Raw genomic sequence first — 25,974 nt, 5'->3', positions numbered from 1 at the left:
GCTGGATCGAGGCCATGGCATAAGGTTGCCACAGCTCCAATCTGGCCAGGAAAGGGGTGGCTGCAGACCGTCCATTTGGGGTGGTCTATATAGCCCCATACTTGATCTAGCGTATTGTGCGGGATTTATGACAAGGTGTGTTCTAAATATGTAGGTCAAATCTTAGCACCTTTGAAATCCACCTATGACATCACAGAATACCTGCACAAAGCTAATCTTTCAAGGGAATCCAAAGTATTAGTGCGCAATGTAATGCAACTGGCCGGGAACTACACTTTTGTATGGATGCTAATTGAACAAATGGCTCATGGTGACCAACTGACTACTCAAGGTTGATTCCTGGAGACAGACCATGAGAAACATTGCCTATTTTAAGGGTCTTCGGTGTATCTTTTTATATTGAACCTTGCATTCATGAGAGGCTCAAATCCCTTCCTGTGTCTCCTGTGCTGAAACAGAACAAGCAGAAGGACCAGCACAACTAAAGCTATCAGAGCTCCTCCGATGGTGGATCCAGCCATAAGTGCCCAAGCACGAGCCTCTTCATCTGACTCTGGAAAGACAAAGAAAAATTAGAAGATCTGCCTAATGGTTTTTAAATTGCTTCTCTGTCTCATCCCAATATATAACAATATACAAGGATCACAGGATCCCTTCCTTAAAGGAAGACACTGCAAGTAGATTCAAATGAGAATTTATTCCTCACGGTTTTACCTATCCCTTTTAGAAACATAAGCAAACTAATTGCTCCTATATACAGTTACGTGTACCAGATGTTACTGAATCAAATTTTTCCTAAGCCTGAACCAACCCAGTAACTTTTAGATGTTTCAAACTAGGTTTTTAAATTATTTTATATTGCATAATGTGGAAGTTTTTGAATGTTTTTAAATTTTTATTCAGTTTTTTTAATTAAAAAAAAACTTGATCCTCAATGGAAGCTGTTTTGGGTCCCAATCTGGGAGACAGACAACATATAAATAAAATAAAATTAATCCCTTTCCTCGCCAGTAAGCTGTAAGAGGATTGTAAATGCACAGCCTTATTCCTAGCCTTATACCTATTTTATGTACAGTCTTATTAGTACTTCTTAGAGGTGTCCCAAAGCAAAGGGAGGAACAGCACATGGCAAATGTTTGTGTTAAAAGGATGAGAAAAAGGAATTCAGAGACATGTGTCTGGAATGTGCACCTTTGAATCTAACTGTGCAAAGGAAGGACTGGTGGGGTGGGAGAAAGGTGCTAGTTGCTGTGAGTTCTGGGGAAAACATGAGTTATACCTGGCAGTTCAATGGCATAGCTGTAGCCAAGTTGTGCTGCAGGGAGAAACAATTCCCCATTGGTGATAGGAGGGAAGAAAGGCACCATGTTGAACATCCAGTTATGACCAATAGGTGCCAGCTCTTGAGGCCATGCAGTCCCAGCTGGGCGGAATCGTTTCATCCATTCATCAAAAACTGCATCAGTAAAGGAATGGAGGACCTGGAAAATTCAATTCACACTGATGTTAAATTCACATGAAATTTGCTTTGTTGTTGTTGTGTGCCTTCAAGTCATTTCTGACTTATGGAGACCCCAAGGCAGCCCTAACATGGGGTTTTCTTGACAAGACTTCTTCAAAGGAGGTTTGCCACTACATTCTTCTAAGGCTGAAAGCAGTGGCATCACTAGGGGTGTGCAGGAAGTGCAGACCACACTAGCTGATGCCCTATGGGAAGGGTGACACCACTGCTCCTCAAACATCTGCATTTAGGCAGAAATAGGCTGTGACAATTGCTTGTATCTCTTTAAAATGCTTTAAAAGATGGTAGGAATGGAGTGAAGCTCAATGAGAAGAGAAAGGAAAGGCCCCGGAATTTATAAAAATTAAAATTTCAAATTTAAAAATAAAAAAATAAAAAATTGAAATTTTTAATTTTTTAAATTCTTTTTAAATTTTCTTTAAAAACATCACATTTTCACCAATCCTTCACTATGTATATGTAAATATGTTTAGGTTGTGTATATGATCTTGTAATTTGAAGGTATAATATTAATTTTGCTACTTGTTTATGTTGCAACTATCAGCATTACATTCAGTGGTATATGGGAATTATGATTTACGAGTAACATTAGTGCAAAAAAGCATAACTAAGGATTTTTTATGGTGTGAAATGGGAGGAGGTCAATGGGTGGATAACACCATGACTACTGCACTGGGTGACACCAACCCTAGTGACACCACTGGCTGAGAGCGTGTGACTTGCCCGAGGTCAGTCAGTGGGTTTCATGGCTGAGTTGAGAATTGAACCCTAGTTTCCAGAATCATAGTCCAACACTCAAACCACTACACCACACTAATGACCACACAAATATACTACTATAACAATAAAAATGTAAGGCCATAGATTACCATTGCCAGTGAATGTAAGTTTTCCATTTTCTTTCGGTAACAAGTAGTCTTTTAGAACATACCTTGAAAGAACCAACCTGCAACCCATCTACCTTAAGCACTGTTGCCAAACATTATGAAGACAAAACAGCGTTCTTAAATTATCTACACTCTCTTCCTACAGCACTAAAACTATAAGTATCAAACTTTACTGTAGCCACCAGAGGGAGCCCATTTACTTCTTTATGCTTCCAAAACATTGAGGAAAGTGTTTCTGATTAATAGCAAAGCAGGTGTTATTTTCTTCTCAGCTGCCTTTTCGTTCTTTTTTCTTCTTTTTTGCTCATACAGAGAAAACTCTTGCAGTGCTCATTCACAAATAATAATAATAATAATAATAATAATAATAATAATAGAGTTTATTTATATTTCCTGCCTCTCCAAAGAACGTTTTCTCATCATCATCATAATAAAAATTATGAACTATTTTGCTCTCTTTAAAAAATTAAAATCATATTTATCTTCATTCTGTATTCAAAACTCAGCCCACTGTTGTTTTGCCTCCACAGTTCATTCTTCTCCTTTTAATAGCTAGACTTAAAGCTTTATAAACACACAAAATTGTTATTTGTGAAGTCAAATGATTCTTCTACTTCTACTTCTTATTCTTGTTGGTGTTGCGATGATGATGATGATGATGATGATGATGTTGATGATGATGATGATGATGATGATGATGATGATGATGATGATATCCCACTTTCCCAAAAATTTCTTTTCTCTTTCTCTCTCTCTCTCTCTCTCTCTCTTTCTCTCTCTTCCCCCCCCCCCCTTGAAAAATAAATTCAAGGGACCTGATCCTAATTAGAACCCTCCCTTGGGAAGGAGTTAACTCTCCATCTTCCATTGCATATCTATCTGGAATGATGAGAGTTCTGTAGTCCAACACATCTGGGGAGTACTGGGATGGAGAAGACTGCTTAAAGGAAACCAAAAGTAGGAGAACAGCCTACCACAAAGATGGGGTCATTCACTGCAGAGTGAGGAAGAGCACCAGTTCCATTCAGAACAGAGTGGACTAAGTTATGGAGACTCACAACTGGAAGGTCCAAGGTTCCATCTGGTTTCTCAAAGCCTTCCAAAGCATTCCTGTGACAGACAGCAGGAGAAATAAAGCATTACTACTGAGCAGACTCCACCAGCCTGAAAGAAATGCCACATTAAAAAAAAAATCTATAGCAAGTAAAGAACAAACCTAAAGCTAAAAGTGGAATTCCGAAAGAAAGGAGGTTTATCAAAATCTTGAAAGGAGAGACAGTTCTGAACATCTTCCATGGTTGGTAGCTGATCACTAGGTTTGCTAAATGGGTTCCTCTGTAGAAGGCCTTCATTGGTTCCATTACATAGTTTCACCAGACGGTTATAATCATCCAAACTTTGGTTTCAAACAAAGATATATAAAGCAGTTAGATTAGATGTTTGTGCCAAGTTTTGCTATATTTTGTTTACAACAGGTCAAATTCAGATTGCAAGTACTAATTGGACTAACTGACATATTAATTGACTAATATTTCCACTGATTAATAACTGGGGCTTATTTTAGTTGCTTATATTCTAAGACATTTGTTAATAATAATGTGAGGGGCACAAATACAAAGAACAAGGTTCACAACTCAGATTTCAGGTTTTGAGATAAGCAGAGCTCATGGATTTTTAACTGCAACTTGTTTGAATACAACTCACAGAATCCACCAGCCATTATAGCCACACATATGGATTTGAGGGTAGTTTGGGCCTTGCCCACTTTTGAATCTGGCCCTGCTCATTTTATTATTCTCATTCCACCCACGACTGGCACACAATTGCACAAAAATACCATGATGTGGTTTCTAGCCATGGAACAAGCCAATTTCAAAATAGGGTTTTTGACCAGTAACCACAGTTCAGGTGTAAGAGGAGGTGAAAATGAAAGCAAATGTTTTCAATCTCCACCTTGTAGTTATGCTAGAAGAGCATAGCAACAACACTGCTTCCAGACAAGGTTTTTATCACACCACTGTCTTTTCACAGAACTTTGCAGGGTGTCTGAAAATTGTCTTCCATTCACAGTTCTGCTTTAGATTTTTTTTTCACCAACACCACACACACACACACACACACACACACACACACAAACATTAAGGAGAAAGAGTCAGAAAACTGAGCAATACCTTCTCTTTTCTAGAAACAGGAGCCCTTCATTTGGAAGCACCCCAACTCTTAATCATATAATGTTAAACCATAGTTTGATGTTATATCTGAACCAAGTCTTAAGGTGTCGATATTATTTATTGAAATGGAAATAATCCTATACTTTGTTCACTATTTTTGAACAGCATCTAGATTGGAATTTTGATATGACACATATTTATATGCAAACAATAAAATGATTCACCAGTTAAAAGGCAGATAATCAATCAGAGTAAGAGAAGCAGGGGAAATTGTTAAGAAACCGGCTCTATAGCCCCACAGTACAATGCCCTCACGTTTGTTACCTATTACATATTATCTCCCATTGTGAAAATCTTGAATTCGCACTTATGAGGTTTGGGTTGTCTGGTCTTGCTGCTCCAAGTAGTTGATCGGTGCATATGTCACATTCATTTCGGCCCGTAGCAAAATTCCAATAAGGCAATGCAAAGGACTCATTGCCAATCATCCGCTAAATAACACAGAGTGCAGAAGAGATGGAGGAGAAGTTAAAATATTTATATTTGGTGTGTGCATGTGTGTTGGTAATAATGTATAAATCAAAAACACTTGTTTACTTTTACTTTTTTTGCAACCTGAGGACACCCATATTGCCTCTTCACAGCACCTGCCCCACACGTTGCAGTTCTTTTATTATCTCCCCTATAGACACTGCTATAGTTAATGAAAAATACCTCTGTGATGTTATAGATTTGTATAGATATGTATTGTTTGATTTATTGATTGTATATTAGACTATATGTTGCTGGAAGGGGGAAAGAATGGTGAATGCTGATTGGTTGCATGTTTGAGGTGATTTGCAGAAGGTTGGTGAATGACAGGTGAGAATTCAGTTAGATTAGGGTTTGTCTTAGACAAGAGGTTTTGGAGTAAGTCTAGAGTTGGAAAGACAGAAGGGAGCTTTGTTTGGGGGTTTGGTATGTTTGATCTGACGTAATTGGTGAAGACTGTGAGAGTGTGTGTGTGTGGTACATTGTGTGCAGAGGTGCAGATCAAGGAAAGCCCTCACTCTAGGGAATTATAGTGAGCATGGTTGTCCTTTTCACATTGTAGGGTTAAAGGTGAATAACCACAGCAGTGGGATTGGTGGGATTGCATGAGTGGAAAGTTGGTGGAATAAGGGTTGAAGAATCCCTCCCCCCAACCTTTACATGTGAATGTTGTGTCTTAATAAAAAACATACTGCACAGATTGACTACCAAATAACTAAGAAAATCAGAGCTCTTCCCCCACAACTGGAAAAATTAGAACTGGCAGATTGAAATCTAGTGAAGTTCTTCAAGGTGGACATATTTTCTCCCTTTTCTCAAGAGGTTCCATGAACAAGGTCCATCAGCTTCAAGGTATTTGAGGGAATAATATTTTTTTAAAGTATTCATAAATGGTTTTGCTTAGATACTACGTTTTGAGTATGTCTTACCCTAAGGATACTTGAAGAATCTGATCTTTGTGAATTCCTGTATTAAATTATCCAATCCACATCCAGACCAAAGAGACAGACTGAAATTTAGGCCTCATTCCCACGGTAGTTTAAACCGGATCATGATTCAGTACGATCCAGTTTAAACCACCGTGGTTCCCACTTAATCTGAATCGCTGAAGCAATTTAGAATGGGGGGCATGGTTTTGACCGATTTAACCCACATCAAAAAGACGCTGGTTTTTTTTCAGGGTCTTTTGGGCTGAATCGGTTTATTCTGAAATAAATCGATTCAGCCCAAGTGGGAACCAGGCAGATTTGAATCTGCCCCGGCAGCCCGGCTTTCCTGGCCTCTCCGCCCCAGCCATACCTCCTTCCTTCTGCCCCGGCCTTGCCTCTCCGCTCCTGCCATGCCTCTCCTGTCCCAGCCTTGCCTCTCCAATCGGTGCAAACTGCATTGGGAACCACACTCTGCTGTTGAACTGAATCATGGATTTGGTTCAGAAATCAACCCCCAGGTAAGTGGGAATGAGGCCTTAGTTATCACTTGGATTTCATTATTTCACCATGTTTTAGAACATAGCCCTTAGCAGTATTAATATATATATATATTTTAAAAACCTGAATACATATTTACATACATTTTTATAGGGAAATGCACATTTAAATATATATATTTTAGAGAAGACTTTCCTCTAGAACAGGGATTATCAGAGCTTGGTAATAGCGCTATATAAATAAAGCATAATAATAATAATATTAACAAGAACAACAACAGGACATTTACAATAATGTATATTTAAAATAAATACTCTGTGAGTATCAGGGCCAACAACATTACTTTCTAAAGCTAACAAGGCCCTCAATGTAACTTTTTCCACCTAGGGAGCAGTCGTTACTTGGTAGGGATTATCTTCAGTATGTAAAATAGTATGTTTATTTTTGCAAAGTGATGTCCCAGTTTCTGGGAATTAAGGATAAAATCATGCAAGTGTCTAGTTCTGACACAGCTCAGAACTAGACAGATTTTCCCATTCCTACATTACCCTCAACTGCTTTTAAAATCCTGGTGCTACTGATATTGCTTAAAATTAAAAAGCTATTATATAGGTTAAAGAAGATGCAGAAAAGGATAAGTAAAATAATTTGAGGAGAGAGTTTACTTCCTTTGAAGGAGCACCTTTGAAAAAACCTGGAACTTTTTGAGATTCAGGAGGCATACACTATTGGCTGAAAGATAGGTAGAAGTTTATAAAAGTTATGAATGGTGCAGAACAATTATTTAGAGAGAGATAACCCTTCCACTTACCCACCTCTACACACACAATCATGGCAACATTTTGTAAAACAAGCTGCTAGCAAATTAAGTTCTTACAGTCACACCAGGTTGTCTCCCTTCTTACTTTCATTGGGTTGACCTTGGCATCAGGACAACTGTGAATGATGCCATCTGTTGAGCTGTCCACTTTAGCCTACCATGCTGAGAATCCTTCCCTTCCCATGGTGTTGTGAAGTAGAGTAACTACAATAATTGTTAGTTTTAAATAACATAGAGATACACATTTTTGCTAACCTGCAAATCTCTTTCCAGCATCAGCAAATGATACCTGTGCCAAGTAACAAAGGCAGGTCCTTGGTGGGAGAAATCTATTGCTGTGAAAGGACGGCCTGGTCCTGTAAATGGAACAGCAGAGTAGTTTAAATTAGAAAGTCTAGTTTATAGATATTTGTTGGAAACTACTGAATTCAACCATAACAAAGATAGAATTGAATGGAATACAAAATTTGATTGCCCTGTACAAATTAAGCAATGGAAAGCTGTTCAAGATTCAACATCTAAAGCTTCTTTAGATTTAAATCTTAGGTTGGTTCAGCAAAAAATGTTGTTCGGGAACTACATTTGTCTAATTCAACTAAATGTTGGCAATGAAATACTGATAATACTGTTGTGGAGAAACTTTAAGAAGGAAGTGGAGCCCCACCACCAAATAGTTTGAGGTACAGGACTGACTGGAGCCCTTTCACACTACACTGCTATAGCACTATCATTCCACTTTAACTGCCATGATAACATCTTATGGAACTCTGGAATTTCTAGTTTGGTCAGAGGCACTAGAGTTCTCTAGCTGAGAATATTAAATGCCTCTCCATGGGAAGATTCCATGGGAAGTTGCCATCCACTTAAAATGTAATATAGCCCTAACTGTGTAGTGTGAATGGGCCCTGGCACTCATTACAGTTGTCCTTACATATACATACTACTTCAGAGTACCAAGTAGAGGCACTGTGGGACTGGAAGGAGAAGGTCCACTAAGAGAAGTTTGTTCGGTCATACTTCCCCAAAATTAGGTGCCAAACCTGTAAAAGGGCATTGTCTCACACAGGAACTACTAGCTATTCGATCACACAGAATTATAAGTCATCCCACACTCTATATATCTTATATGTATAAATCAGTGGTGCAGAAAATACAGATCTCTCAATATTATTGAACTGTAATGCCAATCAATTTTATCATCAAAACCTATGGTGAGAAAGGACAGGAGTAACAGCAAGAATATGTAAAGACCCACAGGTTCCCCACCCCTGGTTTATACTGACAGTTCCTCTCATTTGGTAAAATGCTGTCATCTAGCTACAGAGATTTCAGTTTTAAAAGGTATCCTGAAAGAAAATATCCATCACTTTCTGGAAAGTAGTGTTGTTTTCTGGCATTATATGTGCACAAAAAGCTGGATATTGCTCACCACCCATGTATTGACTCCGTATTCATCCCTATACAAGTAAGCATCAAAAAAGAGGTGTTCTGATCACTGGATGGGCTAATACAGTGCACCATGTGATACATGGGTGCACTATATGCGGCTTCAAGCATACGCTGAAGCCACATGATAATGAAACAAATGGGGGGTGTGCCTATAACATGCTCCCCACATAGTGCTGCATGCACACATCCCTTTGTTTGCAATGGGGCATGAGCATATTCAGAATTCCCCTTACACAGGGGGATCCAAAATGGTGCGGCTGTTGGAATTTTATACCCCTAGAGTGCTGGCAGTTGAAGAGAGTTCTAGTGTGGGATTCATTTATGAGAGATCTGCGTTTGATGGTCTCCACACATACTTAGTGTCAGCTAGAGAGATAGTATCTCTACCTAATTGGTGTCATGGTGGCACACAATGTAAAGGGGTTTAAGAGATTTGGGGACTGACACGTCATCCCAACACAAAATAGGTGGCAGTTGGCAAGCTGTCACACCAATCTTTTTTTTAATAGTCCTTGCTCTTCTGCCTTTCATAGTAGCTTGGCCTGAAGACTTTCACGAATAACAGTTATCTTTATATGGTGAAAATCTTCACCTGCTGATCTCTACTGATCAAGATACTGTTAAAAGTCACAAATGCAGCCATGGTCATAGTTGCTGAACACCTGGTAATCTTGTTCTTCAATGGTCTTCTCTGCAAAAGAAGTTACTGTTTTTCCCCTCAGCAGGAGAACATGAGAACAAGTTCTCAGACTGATTACATTTTATCTGCTGGTGTGGATGTTCCATTTACTATTTTTCCTACAGTTTGTTCCTATTATTCATTTATATTTTTATTTATATTCTATTTCCCATCTTTTCTACTGTAAAACCCTTTTTATAACCCATCCCCCTGGAATGAAAAACACCCACCTAAGAGTGTGTCTCTGACAGAGTAATAGTGAAGCCACACATAGTAGTTATAAATGCTGCAATTGGCAACTTGTGGGTCATTTCCACTGGGACCAAGCAGACTCAGCCAATGCTCAGTTGCAATCACATATTCTGGATGAACAGTTGTCTTGGCACGGTTTAGAGCATCCAAGAATTGTTCTCTCTCCTCTTCAGTCAAAGCGTGGATGTTCTTCCGGACAATCAGGGGCTTTTTTTCATCACAGTTGGGCCCCTTCCAACCAAATTTGCAGTCTCCACAGTTATAGCCAGCAAAATTCCCTGCATTAGAAGAAAACATCAGTTATGCCTCAGTGTATATATGAATAAGCAAACAAAAGGCTGCAGAAAACTATCCAGCAAATGTTTACTATTTGGACAAGATAAAGGTGCTACTACTGTACCACTACAATGTCATGACCTGCCAGTACTGACCCAAGACATTTTTCTATCTGAAAAGAAACACAAAATGGTATTCAACACCTTCACTTGTTTGTGAAAGGAGCTGCATTCCAGATATAGTGGGTTTGTTGGCCAAGCACAAAAGCAAGTCACCTGCCATTCCTGCCTGGCCAGCAGCTCCACCAGACCCAGAAAAGACTGTTGAAAAGAGGAGGAAGGTATTTAAAAATGTATCAGATATCAAATATACTAGGTACACCACTGGTTGTTGCTATAACTACATTACCTATTGCCACATAATGCATAACAGGGAAGCAAATTACATGGCAATAAAGAATGCTAGTCTTTTATAAATAAAGACATAAATAAATTTGTATATGCCTCCACACAAAATAAACAAATAAATTTGCTATGAACATTTGCTTAGGTGTAAGACCTATTTAATTTAGCAAAATATATATTTTTACAAACTGTTTAAACAGTAATACCAAGGTGACAATGATGTAGTATTGCAGGTGTTGTTGCACCACAATTCTTAATTTTCCTGATCCTGCTGTGCTGGCTAAGACTGTGGAATTTGCAGACCCTTGCAGTTCCCACAAAGTCCAAAGTAGCAAAATGGTGGCAGCAGTGCTGGGGCAGCCAAACCCTATCTTAGCTATATTTTGAGTCCTTCCTTAAAACAATGTGTCGTATGTTATGGTGGTTTATTATGTGGTATATGCCACATCTTATAGTGTACCCCTCAAAATATCCATTGAACTCAATAGGCCTTACTCCCTGGCACAACTTTAGGTGATATTTGACACCTGAAACATTGTGTAAAATCTATGGAAACTATAGTAATAAATGCTGGAAATATTTCAGAGAAAGGGGATCACTTTATCACGTGTGGTGGTCATGTGAAAAAGTGAAAAAAAATGTGTACAAATACACTATGAGCCTTATCGCACTAGATACATCCAGCTCAGAAATGGGATTTTAAAAGTAGACTACAGGAGGTTTTTCAGACATGTTCGCACCAAACAGCAATAAAGTTCCCAAAAGTAAAAAGGGTTTTGTCATTTTGTACAGTTTCTGTTCACTTTATTTTCTCATTTTTGCTGTTTGGAAGAAACATTGTCTGAAAAACCTCCTGTAGTCTACTTTTAAATCCCATTTCTGAGCAGGATTTGTCTAGTGTCATAAGGTCCTATGAAATAAACAAGATTCTACAAGAAAATTTAAAATGTAAGCTGGAAATATTTTTGTTAAACATGGTGGATGTGGGGTGGGTGGGTTAGAACCTTGTTCTTTACATAATCAGTGGTGAGAATTGTTTATGCCCAAACGTGGAAACAAGAGAACATCCCAATGATTGATGAATGGCTATTAAAGCTATTGGATATACTAGAAATGGATAAAATGTGAAAGGGACTAAGAAATGTTCGATCTAAAGAATACACCGAAGATTGGGGGGGGGGGGAGTTCTTGTATATTTAACTCAGAAATGGGGGGAAATGGGTATAAATTTGGATTAAAATGTAAACAAAATAAGATATAAATGGAAGTCAAAATATAGATTCAGACTAGTAGGGAAAGAAGTGTATAATTATATGACTTTGGTATAATTTACTGTTAAGAAAGGAAAGGAAAGGGAAATGATATGTTCAATATAAGATAGCCTATAAATTAACAAGACCAAATAAGTGAAAATTATTAAAAACTGTTAACAAGGAAGTAATGAATGGTGTATGGTTGAAAAAGTCAGGGTCTATTAATATTTGTGTAGTCTGTGTAGTGAAGATGCAAACTGATTTGTTTGTTTTTTATCAGTGTTGTTTTAAAAAATAACTATCAATACATACAAAGATGTCCCAAAAAAAGGGCCTTAATCCCTGGCAAGCACATATAGGACTGTAGCCTTTAAAACGGTACCTGTTTTACATGTACTGTATTAGTAATTTTCTTCAAAAATGGAGAATTAGTGAGTGCTCCCAACCTTCACAATATTATTTTAAATAATGATTTTTCAGATTGCGCTGAGAGGAAGAAAAGTAGCGGAGGACACAGAAAGAGGAGAAGTAGAAGGGTGGGGGGAAATCAAATATTTATCCTTATCAGCATGTGTTTTAGAAGACCTTCACCTTCAAATATGTGTAGTATTAGAGAAGGATTTCAAATAGGGAGTGTTGGTAGAATTACTGGTATGCTGCAAGTAAAAAAGTACATATCCTATTTTCATCTGTGAAATGGATGACCCATGCTATGTTATTTATTGGTTTTGTTTTATTTGTATCTTACTCTTGACCACAAGACACCAGGTTTCTGTAACCATGATTATGCATGTAGGCTTCATGCAAATATTGTTATATGGTAAGTTTATTAAGCAGGGTTTTATAAAATTATATTTGGCAGGGCTCCAAATATAGGCCTGCTACAGGATCTGACCAAGACCAAGGGAAGAAATGTTGGGGAGCGGGAGAAAGGCCTGTAACTGGACTGTATTTAAGGAGCCAGGGAGTAGTTAATTCACTGTGAGCCCAGTACAATGCAAAATGAGATTACATTTTCCTGACAAGAAAATGAGAGCTATAACAATCTTCACCTTCACCTACTTAGTTTTGTTTGTATGCTTGCTGCCTAGAGAACTGGGACAGTAGAAATTGGATACAGCGGATGACAGGAGAAAGTGGACTGGGAGAAAATTATTCCCTCTCTCATAATCTTGAAAGCATGGTTATCCTGTAATGAGGATTGGTAGGAAATGCACAGTACTATAAAGGAAGTAACTTCTTCAAAAACATAACACTTGGTTAAATTGTAGAATTTTGAGACACAAGAGGCAAAGCTGAACACCAGTGTTTGCAGCTTTTAAAGCAGATTTGATAAACTTGGGGAAGATACAGAAAAGCCCTCTTTGGTTACCTGTCTTCCTGGCTATATCTCCTGAAAGCTCTTGTTTGTAACTTGGCATACTCTTGGACTCAGCATTAAAACTGAAGGCTCAGATTTTGGAGGTGGCCAGGAATATGTTTGTCCAATTACAACTAATGCACCAACTGTACCTATTCCTGGAAATATCAGATCTGGCCATGGTAACATTTGGGCCATTTGGGATATAATGCTGGAATATTGATGGGTTGGTTTTAGGGACCATATCACTCCCTTGGAGAAACACTTTCACTGGCTATAAGACCAAGTCAGGGGCATGATCTATAAAGCCCTATACACCTTAGAGCCAACTTTCTGCTATCTCCCCACATGAGCATCCCTGAGCCTTCATGGGAGGGGTTGCTCTTCATCCCACCACCATCGTCGCAAGCTTGTCTGGTGAGGACACAGGAGGGAGACTTCTTGGTGATGGCTCCTATGCTAAATCCTTTGTGGCATAGGTTCGGCTGGCCCCCTCTTAGTTTGCCAGCAAACAAAGACCTTCTTATTTAAACAGGCCTTCAGCCTCTGACTGGTTGGGATAAAAGATATTGAAGGGGTATGCTGTTTTAATATGTAATAACTTTCTTCTCCAGGATGCCCACACTTGATTTGGGGCTTCCTTCCCCAACCCACATTTAAATAACCTTTTGTGACGGGGTTTTGGTTCTCTTTTGAAGCAACAATCTTCACTCGTGTTCCTGGTGAGCTGTCGAACACCACCACTGCAACTGTGCATTGCTCTGAGATCTGAGGACAGAATGAGGCACCCAGCATCAATAGCATGGCTGGACATCTCATAGTGGCCTCACAGGGACAGCGTCGGATGGCAGCTACACATGGTTTACTGCAATAGTGAAACCCTACAGCAAAAGAAAGGAGGTAAGGGGGGGGGGGGGGAATCTGTGCCAGAATGCTCCAGGGACAGCCCAGAGTATTTTGACCAATGTAGACCCATCCTTAAATAAGACTGCTCAAAGGTGAATCCCATGAGCCTATCAGACAACACAAAGCTAGCTATCTCAATAAATTTTCACCGCAAAGTAAATTGTTTTTATATATCACTTATATTGAGTACAGTCGGCCCTCCACATCTGTGGATTTGACTTTTGAGGATTTGATTATTCATGGATTTGATCTAGCAGATGTTGATCATAGAGTTGTACTAGAAGACCTAGAGATTCCTAAAGAGGGGTTCTCTCAGGTTAAAAAAAATAGTGTTTTTGTTATTTGTGGGGGTTTTATTCTCACAGGGGCTCATGCTCCTAACCCCAGCAAATATTAAGGGCCCACTGTATATTGCTTATAACAAGCAAATATAATAGTTAAATAATATAAGCATTAAGTAGGGAGCCCTGTGAGATCTATCTTCAAGCCAGGGGGAAGGGTGCTTAAATCAAAGTTTCACTAGCTGGTTTCTGCATACAAGGGAATTTATCATATGCTCAAAATATGCATTATAGAATAAGCCTTCCAAGAGCAATAATGGCAGGTAATTGCTTGTAATTGCATGTATGACTTCTGCCCTAAATCAGCAGACTCGCCACAATGTATTCAAACAATAATCCCTTACAAGAAGTATTAAGAGAAGAAAGCAAGGCTAGGTCAGACTTTTATATTTAATTACCCCGGATTTATAGCAGTAAGTGAGTGGAACAATGTCCATCGCGTACAGTACCATCGTTCAGCCATTCTCCTTTTAAGCTGCCTTATAGCATACAGTTCATTGTAACTAGATTGTAATTATGTCTTCATTATGCCACAAGCCAGCTAGGCTGGGATTCTCTTTAAAATGGACCAGGAAAGTTTGTAATCTGTCATACCCCAAAGCATGCCACCTTTCCAGTGGCTGCACTTAGGCTGTGGAAGTTTTTTCCCTGGGAGGTCCAGCCGGTTCTCTCTTGGTCTCTTTCTGCCACCAGGCAAAGACTTTTTTATTTAGGAAGGCCTTTGATACTTAAACCATGTAGTAGAAGGGTGCTTAGAAGTGGTGTGCTGTGCTTTCATCTTTTCTTTTTAATTATGTTTTAACGTGTTTTAATTGTTTTTTGACATGTGCTTTATTAACAGTTATGTAGACTTTAGTCAATTGATTTAGACTCAAGTTACTTCAATGACTGGACTTATCTCCCCTCTGCAATAAATGATGCACTAACTCAACTCGACTGGTGACTTATATATTTTAAGAGACTGATTTGCTGTCCTTGGATCAGTAACACAACACATTCATAATGCTTTTCAGAGGAAAAAGCAAATGTATTAGGCAATGGACTTGAGGCAGAAGGATCCTTCTAAAGCTTTTCAAGAGCTTTCGAAGGCTTTTCTGCTTTGCAGTGGAGACAGGCTGCCAAATAGCCCTCAATTCCCACTTCAAGCCTATTGCTTGTGCATTTACTGTTCCCCTCTAAGAAACACAACCTGTACTATGGGAATAGGTCTTCCTTGCTGCTCCTAGGAAAAGCTTTAGAAGTGTCCTTCAATGTGCAGAGGACATAGGCTGCTGGGTAGACCTCAAGCCCTACTTCAAGCCCAGAAGAACCAAAACTTGTTAATTCCATGTGTGGTTCAAAGAGTGGCCCACCATCAAATATTAGTTCTACGTATAATTTTATATGTTTTTAACCTAACTTTGTGCACATCTTCTTTATTTTCTTGTTACCAAAGCTCCACACACCACCACCATCACCACCACCACCTTTTTCCTGTTAAAGTTGGGCCCATACAGACAGGGCAAAATAAAGCTGCTTTGGGTAACTTTGGAAGTATGCAGTTTAAATGCATACTTAAAAGCCATGCCAAAGCCACACTCCAGTCCTAAGGACTGGACCACACCTTTGACACGTTTGACTGGACCACACCTTTGACACAGCTTCTACCCTCTTAGGATGCATGCATCATTTAAACAGCATACTTCCAAAGTTACCCCAAGCAGCTTTATTTTGGCCTATCTGTACTGGTCCATTGTCTCCCAGACTTCATGCTTGACTTGATGCAAAATTTAATAGTATCTTGTGAGGAAATGTGACTCAGCCTGAAGCTTGACGGTAGAGACTTGAGACTTGACTTGAGACTTGGAATAAAAGACCTGAATACATCACTGTATTAAGTTTGTGAAACAAAAATTTAGCTACATGCTTGTTTTAAATTATTGTAAGCCACTTTCAGTCCCATGCCATGAGCAAGGAAGAGTATAAATGAAATGAATCAAACTCTAGCTTTTCTGGGAGCAGGTCCATCTCTATTGTTTTATGAGAAATGGACTTGCTACTTCTTTTTAGTGTTTAGCTAATGCGTGAAGTATCACAGCATAACTGAGATGTAAATTGACTCTCTCCTGCCTAAATGTTGCAATTTGGAGGAAAGCCTAGGGTCTCCATAAACGGAAAATGACTCGAAGCCACAAAAGAGCAAACAAAAGAGCTGCATTTGCCTGGGCAACCTGGCAATGCCTGGAGAGTGGCAAGCTGGCCGCTTCTGCCCCCAAAGCAACCTGTTTTGGAGAACATTGTTACTTTTAACATGTTAACTCCCTAGTTCTTTCAAATTTCCTGTGGCTGGAGTCATGTTTGGCAGGTCCAGAGGAGAAAGACATGTAGCCGCCACCATCTTCAGCAGATCAAGGCCACGGCAACCGCATGCTGTGGCCCCAATCTGGCCTTTCCAGGACGCAAAAAGCAGGTTCTGACAAACCAATAAGATTTGGGCCACTCTGACATAGAGGTCATCCATTCCCAAACTTTGGACATCCAGATCGTTGGGATTTCAGCTTCCAGAACTGCTGACTCTAGGCCAAGCTAGCTGTGGTTTTTGGGAGTGGAAGTTAAAAACACTTGGAGAACCAAGGAAGGATGTATGGACAGAAACACAATAATGAATTATACTTTACTGTGGTAATGTGGGATGGGTCTTGGGATTTAGGTTGGGTCCTGAAAATGTAGGATGGGAGCCCTACAAATGCAGGGAGGCCTTTATCACTAAGGTGTGTCCTCCACATGGCTGTCCAAAAAGAGAAATAACGTTAAAATAACCCAAATGCAAAGTTGTCAAAAGCAGCTACATTTTATTTTTCTAAATTCCGAAAGTACAAAGGAGCTTTCTGTTCGGATTATTTTCGCATTATTTCTCTTTCACGCCAATGCATCTGACAAACAATACCCAGATTTTAAAATCCTGTTTCTATAGGGGATTTTATAAATTCGTCCACCGTGTGATAAACTCTTAGGATGGAGGCCCTACAAATGCAGGACGGCCTCAACCTGTAGGATGTGTCCTCCACATGGCTGTCCTACAAATCTAAATTGCCCTACCGTTCTCCACTTGTAGGACTTTCCTACAAACAAGGATTATCTTGCATAGGACCATTCCCCACATGCAGGGCTGTCCTAAAAATGTCCTGAGGAGGGAACACTCTAGAAATTTAATCTTCCAAAGAAAGATGCTGGGTCGCAACAATGAACTGTACTCTGCTGTGTAAATGTGGGACGTTTTCTGGAAATGTAGGATGTGACCTGGAAATGTATGTCATGTCCTGGCAATGTAGGACAGGTTTAACAATCCTGCAATATGTCCTGCCAATGTAGGACATGTCCAGAAAAAAATGTTTCCCATTCTTGTTCTGAATAACCAGTAAGATTTGGGCCACTCAGTGACTTTTAAGTCAGCCATTCCCAAACTTTGGACCTCCAATTGTTTTGGACTTCAGCTCTCAGAATCCCTGACTCTTGGTCAAGCTGAGGCTTCTGTGAGTTGAAGTTGAAAACACCTGGAGGATCAAGGAAAAATTAGTCTGTTTCTATACAGCACAGGTGAATTCTTAAAGATTTATCTGAATACATGCAAATAAGAAGAAACCCGTGTCTTAGGAAGGCAGGTGGAGAACATTAGTAGACCAAAATAGTAAGGTAAACTACTTTGCCCTGTATAGACCAACCTGAAAGGAGGGCGAAGTTGGGTCATCGCATCCACATGCCCTGACTCTGCCCCAAGGGCGCCATGAAGCCACACCCCGCTCCATGCGGAGCACAGCATCATGGCGCACCTCTAGCACTGCATCCACATGACACACTGCTGAAGGAGCACTGCTAAACTGCAGCAACGCAACTATGGCACCCTTAGGGTGCAAAAAGGACCTGCTTTTTGCGGCTCCTTTTTGCGCCCTGGAAAGGCCAGATCGGGGCTGTGGCATGCTGTGGCCCTGATATGGCTGAAACAGGAGTGGCGCCAGCCACCCCTTTGGGGTTGTCTGAACAGCCCTTGTTTTCTAAATATTGAGATGTAACTGTGCTTTTGTACTTCAGGCCAATGAGCAAATGGATAGGAGCTGCTCCTTCTTTTCCTTACTACTCCTAGTCCTTTCCCCTCCTGTCCTTTGTCCTGGTGAAGGGAAAGGCAAGCCATGATGGGGCGAAAGTCTTTCTGCCCATTCCCTCTTCTTCCACAGCAGAGAGGTAGCATGCCATCACAGCAAGTACTTCATCCATGTGCTTCTTTAGGTAATACAAAGGGAAATAGCAGGTAGCAGGCAGTTGCAAAGAGAAAAATAAGGCTCTCTAGCAGACAGGAGGTTCGATTGGCCCTCTGGTCACTCTCTCTTTGCCAGAAGGCAAAGACTTTCCAATTTAGGCAGACATTTAGCTCTTAACTCATGTAGAAAAAGCATACCCTCCAACATTTCACAGATGAAAACTGGAACACGTGTTGCCAAAATGGCAAACTTTATGGAGAACACACAAGCCAGAAGATGCTGCAGGAGACTTTTGCCTAAACCAACTGGGAAGGGCTAGATTCTTTCCCCTCCTCTTCTATCTGCTCATTTAATTGAGTCTGAACTACTTTTCTGGATTACAGTCGATCCTTGTTATACGCTGGGGTTTGGTTCCAAGATCCCCTGTGTATAACAAAATCCGTGTATGCTCAAGTCCCATTAAGTATAATGACATAGCAAAATGGTGTCCCTAATAAAAAATGGAACATCAAGGTAAATTTATACTTTTTTGGAACATTTTCAAACCGTGTATGCTTAAATCCGTGTATAAAAAATCCGTGTATAAGAAGGGCCGACTGTACACTGAATTTGCAGCAATTGAAGTATGCTGAGAACAAAGGAGGGAAATGGGAGGAGGAGGAGGCAAGGAACTTCAGCTTTTTAAAAGCCAATGAAAAAGTGAGGTGACAGAATTAATTGGGACTGTCCTTGCAAAATCAAGACAGTTGGAAGGTATGCTGAAGGGTCTTTTGGTACAGTGTGCTTTAATCTTTTTTATTTTGTTTTAACTTTGTGCTTTTAATATAATTGTTTAACTCTTTTAAACTTTGTATAATAGGATTTGTTGTTGTTGTTGCTGCTGCTGCTGTGTGTCTTTAAGTCATTTCCGACTTAAGGCAACCCGAAGGCTAACCTATCATGGGCACTTCTTAGCCAGATATGTTCAGAGGTGATTTGCCATTTAGCTGTACTTTAATTTATTGTATGCCCTCTTGAGTGCCCCATTGGGAGAAGGGTGGGATACAAATTTAATAGGAAAGAGAGAGAGGTGGAGTGCCTGGTGAGGCTTCCAAGATACCAGTCATGCCAGCTACCCAATTAATAAGTCTGCTCTCAGTTTTAGTCAAACCTGTATGCAGCATACACTATCCCTGTAAATTCCTGAAATGCCAATGGAGCCAAGTCAACTACTATGTCTGCTCTCTTTGGTTGAACACAAGCACAACTTCAAGTGTGGCACCCAGGAAGCAGTGGAGAAGAGTGAATAAGAAGACTGGAGAAAGAACACATAAGAGACAATGGCCAGTCATAACCCTTCATCATGAACTATCTAACAGGTTGTTATGAAATAAAATTGGAAGGAATCACCTACACACTCTCCTCAAAGGAAAGATGGGATATGAAATGTAATATATAAATAACCAATACATCTGCAAATTGTAAGCTGACAATCAAATTTGTATCCATTGGGAGATTTAACATTGATATCATTAGAATTTTTCTTTCTTTTTCTTTTTTACCCTGCAGGCAAAGCAGCTAGCCTAAAGCATCTGATGCAGAACACACAAACCCTTTCAAATGAAACATATCAGTCAGCTCAGAATTTGCATTCAGACTTTTGGCACACATTATTCTTACATGAAATCATATAATAGTGCTTTGTATTCTGGTGGATCCAACACAATTTTGGCAAAGACAGAAAGTGTTGCCTTTAGCTTTACACAGCAAAGCTTTTTTCGCAGCCATGCATCAAAATCACCAACAAAGCAAATACAAGATAGTTTAAACATAGCATTATGTAAATGCAGAAAGGAGAAAACACTAGCAATTTAAGATGAAAATAAATCTTGGAGATTTCCAGAATGAAGCAATATTTTGCCTAGTTTAGTGACGTAAACTCATAGCTAATTCTAATTCTTCGTCCAAAATAGTGTCTTTGAAATGCCCAGATAATGCAGCTATTCTGTTATTGTTTGGTGATGGTGGGCATCCCTTTGTCTGTCTGGTGGTTAGCTAAAATATTCCTAGATAATTAATTTGAATTAATGATAAGGAGAAGATTTCCTGATAGCTGGAAATCTTTACCCCGCAGTTGGAATATGATACCTGTTATAGCCTCGGAAAAATGATTATACTCCAGCTAAGGAAAAGGAATGGCAAGGAAACAAATGAATCCTGATTCCAATTTAAAATTGAGAGAGATTGAGATGATCAGAACTCTGATTGAACTCAATGTTGCTTACATCAGAATTGACAGGTATGGGATTGTACTGATATGAAAGAGACAAGACACTGGATTGGGATTTACAGTAATCATTCTTAGAATAGACCTGCTAAAACAAAAGGGATTTTGATTAATCATGCCTAACCTCTGGCTTTGGTATGGATGAATAAATTGAAACCCCACCCTGAAGTCTTGGAACTGGAAATTGTCTGGAAGTCAAATCCCTTGGTGTCTAGAGAGGCTTTCTCTGGGATTTGTTCTATACATTAAGACTGTTTCCCTCCAATATAAATCCTCTGCTTGCTGTTAGCACACCCTACATACCCAATGCTATATTCTGGAGTTCCCATATTTTCCCATTTCATAACTGGAGATAGCATGTTTTTGAGAGTTCATTGATCTTTAAGGAACACTAGGTCAGGTTTGCAGGAGAAAAGGAGCATGTCCCAAAGCATGTCCACATTCAGGTAATGGGACATCAAATCTAGATAAAACTCTGCTATCGCCTTTCCATATTTTCATTTTGATTAGCTCTGAATGCTGCATCTGCGTGAATTGATATTGTTTGTATGTGTATGATATTTTTCTAAATTAAAAACTCTTTTAATTCACCCCCAACCTGTAGTTCTCCTCAGTTAATACTGGCATAAACAGGCACAAATGGTTCTAAAGGTTACCCAAGCTCTAATGACAGCTGTGAGAGGGCTTGAGGCAAATAAAGTCAGAGTCAGACCTCGGTATAATGGTTCCAAAAAATGGAATTTCCAGAGTGCAAGTTCCAAATGTAATTTTATTTATAACAGCAAAAGAGGAAATCAACTTCATACAAAAACATACACACATTCAAGAACTAACAATGTAAAGGTGATATCGACTTAGAGGCTTTAACAGAGGGTAATACAGTACCAGGTTCATCTATTTTACTTGCAAACACAGATATCACATACGCTATTATTTCTACCTATCAGGGGCTTATGCAGGTTTCAATCACATGCAGTTGCAGATTCCTCTCAACAATGGGCTAAGCACTCTGGATCAAAACTATTAGTTCTGCTCCACTTTTCTTTTTCTTTTTTATTAGTTTTTATTGAATTTTAAAACAGATATATTAAAAATTTCTTCCACATTCAGTCTCCTCAACATAATATTACATCAAACACTACAACCACATATGACAACAAATAACCTTCTGCTCCACTTTTCTGAGAGGTGAAAATTCTAGGGGAAACTCCCCCTAGAGCTGAGCCTATAGGGCCGTGATGGTGAACCCGTGGCATGTGTGCCATGGGTGGCATGCTGTGCGATTTTGCCAGGCACGGTGGTGAGGGAGAAGGCGGAACAAGCGCGTGCCCCTTCCGCCTCCTCCCTACCATTTTCGGGCCTCCCGCTGTCTCTCTGAGACAGCGGGAAGCCAGAAAATGGCACCTGGGAGGAGGAGACAGAGGCATGTGCGCGTCTGTCTCCTCCTCCCAGCCCTCTTCCCTCCTGGCTTCCCTTCGCTCTGCTCGAAAGGGCTCCATGGAGCCTTTTTGCGCGGAGCGAAGGCCGAAAAAGAGGGGGCTGGGACGCGTGCCCAGCCGCCTCCTCCTCCCGGTTTGCCTTTGCTCGCCAGGAAAGGACTCCGCAGAGCCCTTTCTCGGCCAGTGAAGGCCGAGAGGGAGGGGGCTGGGATGCGTGCCCAGCCGCCTCCTCCTCCCAGCTTGCCTTCGCTCACCGGGAAAGGGCTCTGCAGAGCCCTTTCTCGGAGAGCGAAGGCTGAGGAGGAGGGGGCTGGGACCCGTACCCAGCCACCACCTCCTCCTGGCTTGCCTTCGCTTGCCGGGAAAGGGCTCCGCGGAGCCCTTTCTTGGTGAGTGAAGGCCGAGGAGGAGGAGGCTGGGACGCGTGCCCAGCCGCCGCCTCCTCCCAGCTTGCCTTTGCTCGCCGGGAAAGGGGTCCATGGAGCCCTTTCGCAGCGAGCGAAAGAAGGGTGAGGGCCCTTTTGCCGGCCTCTGACGGCCCCAGGAGGGACCCTCATAGGCCGGCAAAGGCTGGAGGACAGCGCGCCGTCCTCCACGGCCCTTTTGCCGGCCTCTGATGGCCCCAGGAGGGACCCTTAGGGGCTGGCAAACGCCGGGGGAGGAGCCAGAGGCTCCCTCCCTCTGAAAAGGGGGCGGAAGCCCCACCCCTGGAGGGCGGAAGACCCGCCCCGGCACCCAGCCCCCATCCTGGGGGTAGAAGCCCCGCCCCCGGCATGCAACCTTAAAAAGGTTCGCCATCACTGCTATAGGGTCTCCTTATATGGTCCTGGATTTCTTTATATGATCAAAGCAGCTTCTTCCACACTGGGGCATCCTCTGGGCTCTGAGCCTTGTGACAGCCCCTTTAATATTAAGTTTATATCAAATGGAAGGGCCCCATATGGAGGGGTGATCTTTGGCGTAACACACTCTTATTTAATGGGGAACCCCTCCCCCAGTTTCCCACCTTTCTTTTAGTAACATTGCATAACTGCAAAGCAAAGCAATATTACAAACCTATCTTAAATCTTCAGTTCTCTTTCATAGGATGACAAGATGGAGGAAAGATTGTACAAATTACTAAGACCTAGTTGCTCAGAAGAGGGCACATGGTCCAGCTATATTGCATTGTTTTAAATATTTCTTGGTGTGGCCATTATTCATCGACTGACCCCATTAATTTTTAAATTCAATGTAAAACTATTGAATATTAAGGGAAATGATCATGATATACAAAATTTGGACAACTCATCAGGGGCTCAGAACTGGTGCTGGGTGACCAGGAAAGGAAGTCAGGCTCCTTGGGAGTGGTTCCCATGGTCACCAAGTGAAGTGGACTGACTGTGGGGACAACAGGGGAGACAGAGGCCAGGCACCAGCGAAGCCAGTCTCCTAGTTCCAGAAGGCTTCACTGTTTCTCTAATTTACCACACCAAACAGACACCTCACTCTGCCCCTCATGCACCAACTTGCCTTCTTTGCTACTGAGAAGACTATGGGTTTATCCTCTAGGAGGCCCCCAGGGCATCAGATCTCCAGGGTCTCGTCACAGTTTTTAGGTAGTCAGGGAGGAAAGTAAGAGAACAAAGCAAGAGTCTCTTGCTCAGATCCCTTTCCTTCATGCACAGCTGGGAACCCTTTTCCCGCTCAGCCCAAAATCACTACTCCAACTCAGAGATGCTAGGCCGCCCGGTTGGCCAGCCCACAGTCATCCACCAGCAGCCCCCAACCATCATGCAGGACCGCTGCTGGTGAACCTTGGGGGGCGGATTCAGACTCCCCTGCAAAATTTTGCAAGTCTAAACGTGCTCTCAGCAATCCTCATCTTTCATCAAAGGAAACTATGGCGGGATACATACCGCCATATAGTACGTCTTCTATACGTACTAGGGTTAGGAAGGGGCGGTGCTTCCGCACCCCCCTAACCCTAGTACGTATAGAATACGTACAAGATGGCGGCGCCCCTTCCACATGGGCGCCGCCATCTTTACGTACTGGACGCATAGCGTCCAGACGTGTCGCGGCGCCTATGACGTCGCGAGTCCGCGCCAGGCGCCTCGCGACGTCATAAAGGCGCCGCAAGAAGAAGCTCCATTTTGGAGCTTCTTTTTTGCTCCGCGCGGGAGCCGCGCGGTTTGACTGCTGTGGCTCCCTCGCGGAGCAAACGGCGCCGGCGGGAGACCGCCGCAAAGCGGCGGTCTGTATCCCGCCTAAGGTTTGTTGTTTGATTTTCCCCTAGAACTTTACATCTCTCAGAAAAGAGGAGCATTACTAACAGTAATCCAGACATAGGACTTTATCACATGGGGGAAATCAGGGGGAAAGTGAGGGTTTAAACGGACATTAGCCCATAAAAATCCTGTGAATGATTTGTTGTTGGTTATTACCTGTTTATTGCCAGAATAAATCCTCTTTGATTGCAACATGTGAAAATCTTCACCATGATCACATGATTTGCATGGGCTAAAACCCCCGCTTTTCCCTGATTTCCCCCATGCGATAAACTTCATATAGTCTTACTTGGAACAAGCCACTAAAATCATTGAGTCTGAATTCACAACTAACTTAAGTTCCATTGATTTATGCCTACATCTGGATTAAAACTATTGTCTTCTACTGATTTTTTTCTTAACAAAGGGTTAATAAGATTCATGAAAGAATCAACTCATACATGAAAGAAAGTGGACCCAGAGTTATCTTTTTTAATGTGGGAATTGGAACGGCCTAAAACAGACATCTGCCAAAGTTCTGAAAATCTCCCCATTAATGTATTTAAACTCAGATTTGAAAACATTTTTGTTTAAATGTGCACCTGCAGCCATTTTCTTGCTGCTTTATTGGCATTTTCAGAACATGGAATGGGAGAAGGAAGAGAGTTATACCAGTCATTAATCTTCAACAAAGACAGTCAGGATGCTAACATGATTAGGCAGAGAACTGACATGCAAAATAAATTGAATCTAGCAGCATTGTGAGTATTTTTTTTAGTATATTAAAGACAAAGCTTGGAAAAGTTACTTTTTGAGTACAGTCCTCAGAATCCCAGTGAGCACAGCCATGGCCCATGCAGCCTGGGGATGCTGGAGATGTTAGTCCAAGAAAGTAATGTTTCCAAACTCTGATCCTAAATCTTCCAGGCTTTTCCCAGGGCTGAAGATCATCCTCATCCTCCCTCCCTCTCACCTGTGCACTGGCAGCTTCGGTTGAAGAATTTCAGTGGCCACCGTTCCCGATCATCCACGTTGTGGAGAGTATAAGGGCCACTCCAGGGTCTGGTGTCTACTTGCACCTCCTTACAAGCACCCCGGCCTTGCTGTGAACCACACACATTGTCAGGATCTGACCCCAAGGCTGGGCAGCACTGCTTGGCTTGAAGCATCTCCACCGTCATACAGGCTCGTGGGAATTGGGCTTGGGCCTCTGGAGGCCAAAGAAGGTTCAGACAACCTAAGAATGCCCAGCAGAGCAGCCACTGCTTCCCCAGTTGCAGCAGGAAGGCCATCACGTCAGGGACTAGGGCTTCTGCGAGTCTAAGGACTTTCTGTCTATCTGTAACAGAAGCAGGGAGATTTTTATGAATATCCTCCGAGTTGAACAAGGGAGCTAGCTTTTACCTGACCAACAAGTGAGAGATTTCTTTTTCAATCTGCACCGCCTACCCATTTAGAATTTGGGGTGGGTGGTGGGTTGCTTAATCCTTGACTAGGATGTGGAGAA

General features: G+C 41.3%; 1 protein-coding gene across 1 annotated transcript; it reads right to left on the bottom strand.

Moving 5' to 3' along the window:
- Positions 1–371: 371 nt before the first annotated feature.
- Positions 372–25,759, bottom strand: LOC149319145 (L-dopachrome tautomerase-like). The gene is made up of 8 exons (XM_089507977.1): positions 25,441–25,759; positions 9,717–10,016; positions 7,614–7,714; positions 4,905–5,071; positions 3,626–3,805; positions 3,384–3,519; positions 1,280–1,481; positions 372–553 (listed from the first exon to the last, which is right to left on the bottom strand). The coding sequence occupies exons 1-8, from the start codon at positions 25,757–25,759 to the stop codon at positions 372–374; spliced, it is 1,587 nt and encodes a 528-aa protein (XP_089364103.1).
- Between the last annotated feature and the right edge of the window lie 215 nt (positions 25,760–25,974).

This window comes from Sceloporus occidentalis, unplaced genomic scaffold (genome assembly GCF_023333645.1).
Source record: "Sceloporus occidentalis isolate IW3139 unplaced genomic scaffold, rSceOcc1.0.p SCAF_2, whole genome shotgun sequence".
Lineage (NCBI taxonomy): Eukaryota > Metazoa > Chordata > Lepidosauria > Squamata > Phrynosomatidae > Sceloporus > Sceloporus occidentalis.
Note: the sequence above shows the minus strand (reverse complement) of the source record. Positions and strands in the feature narration are given on the sequence as shown.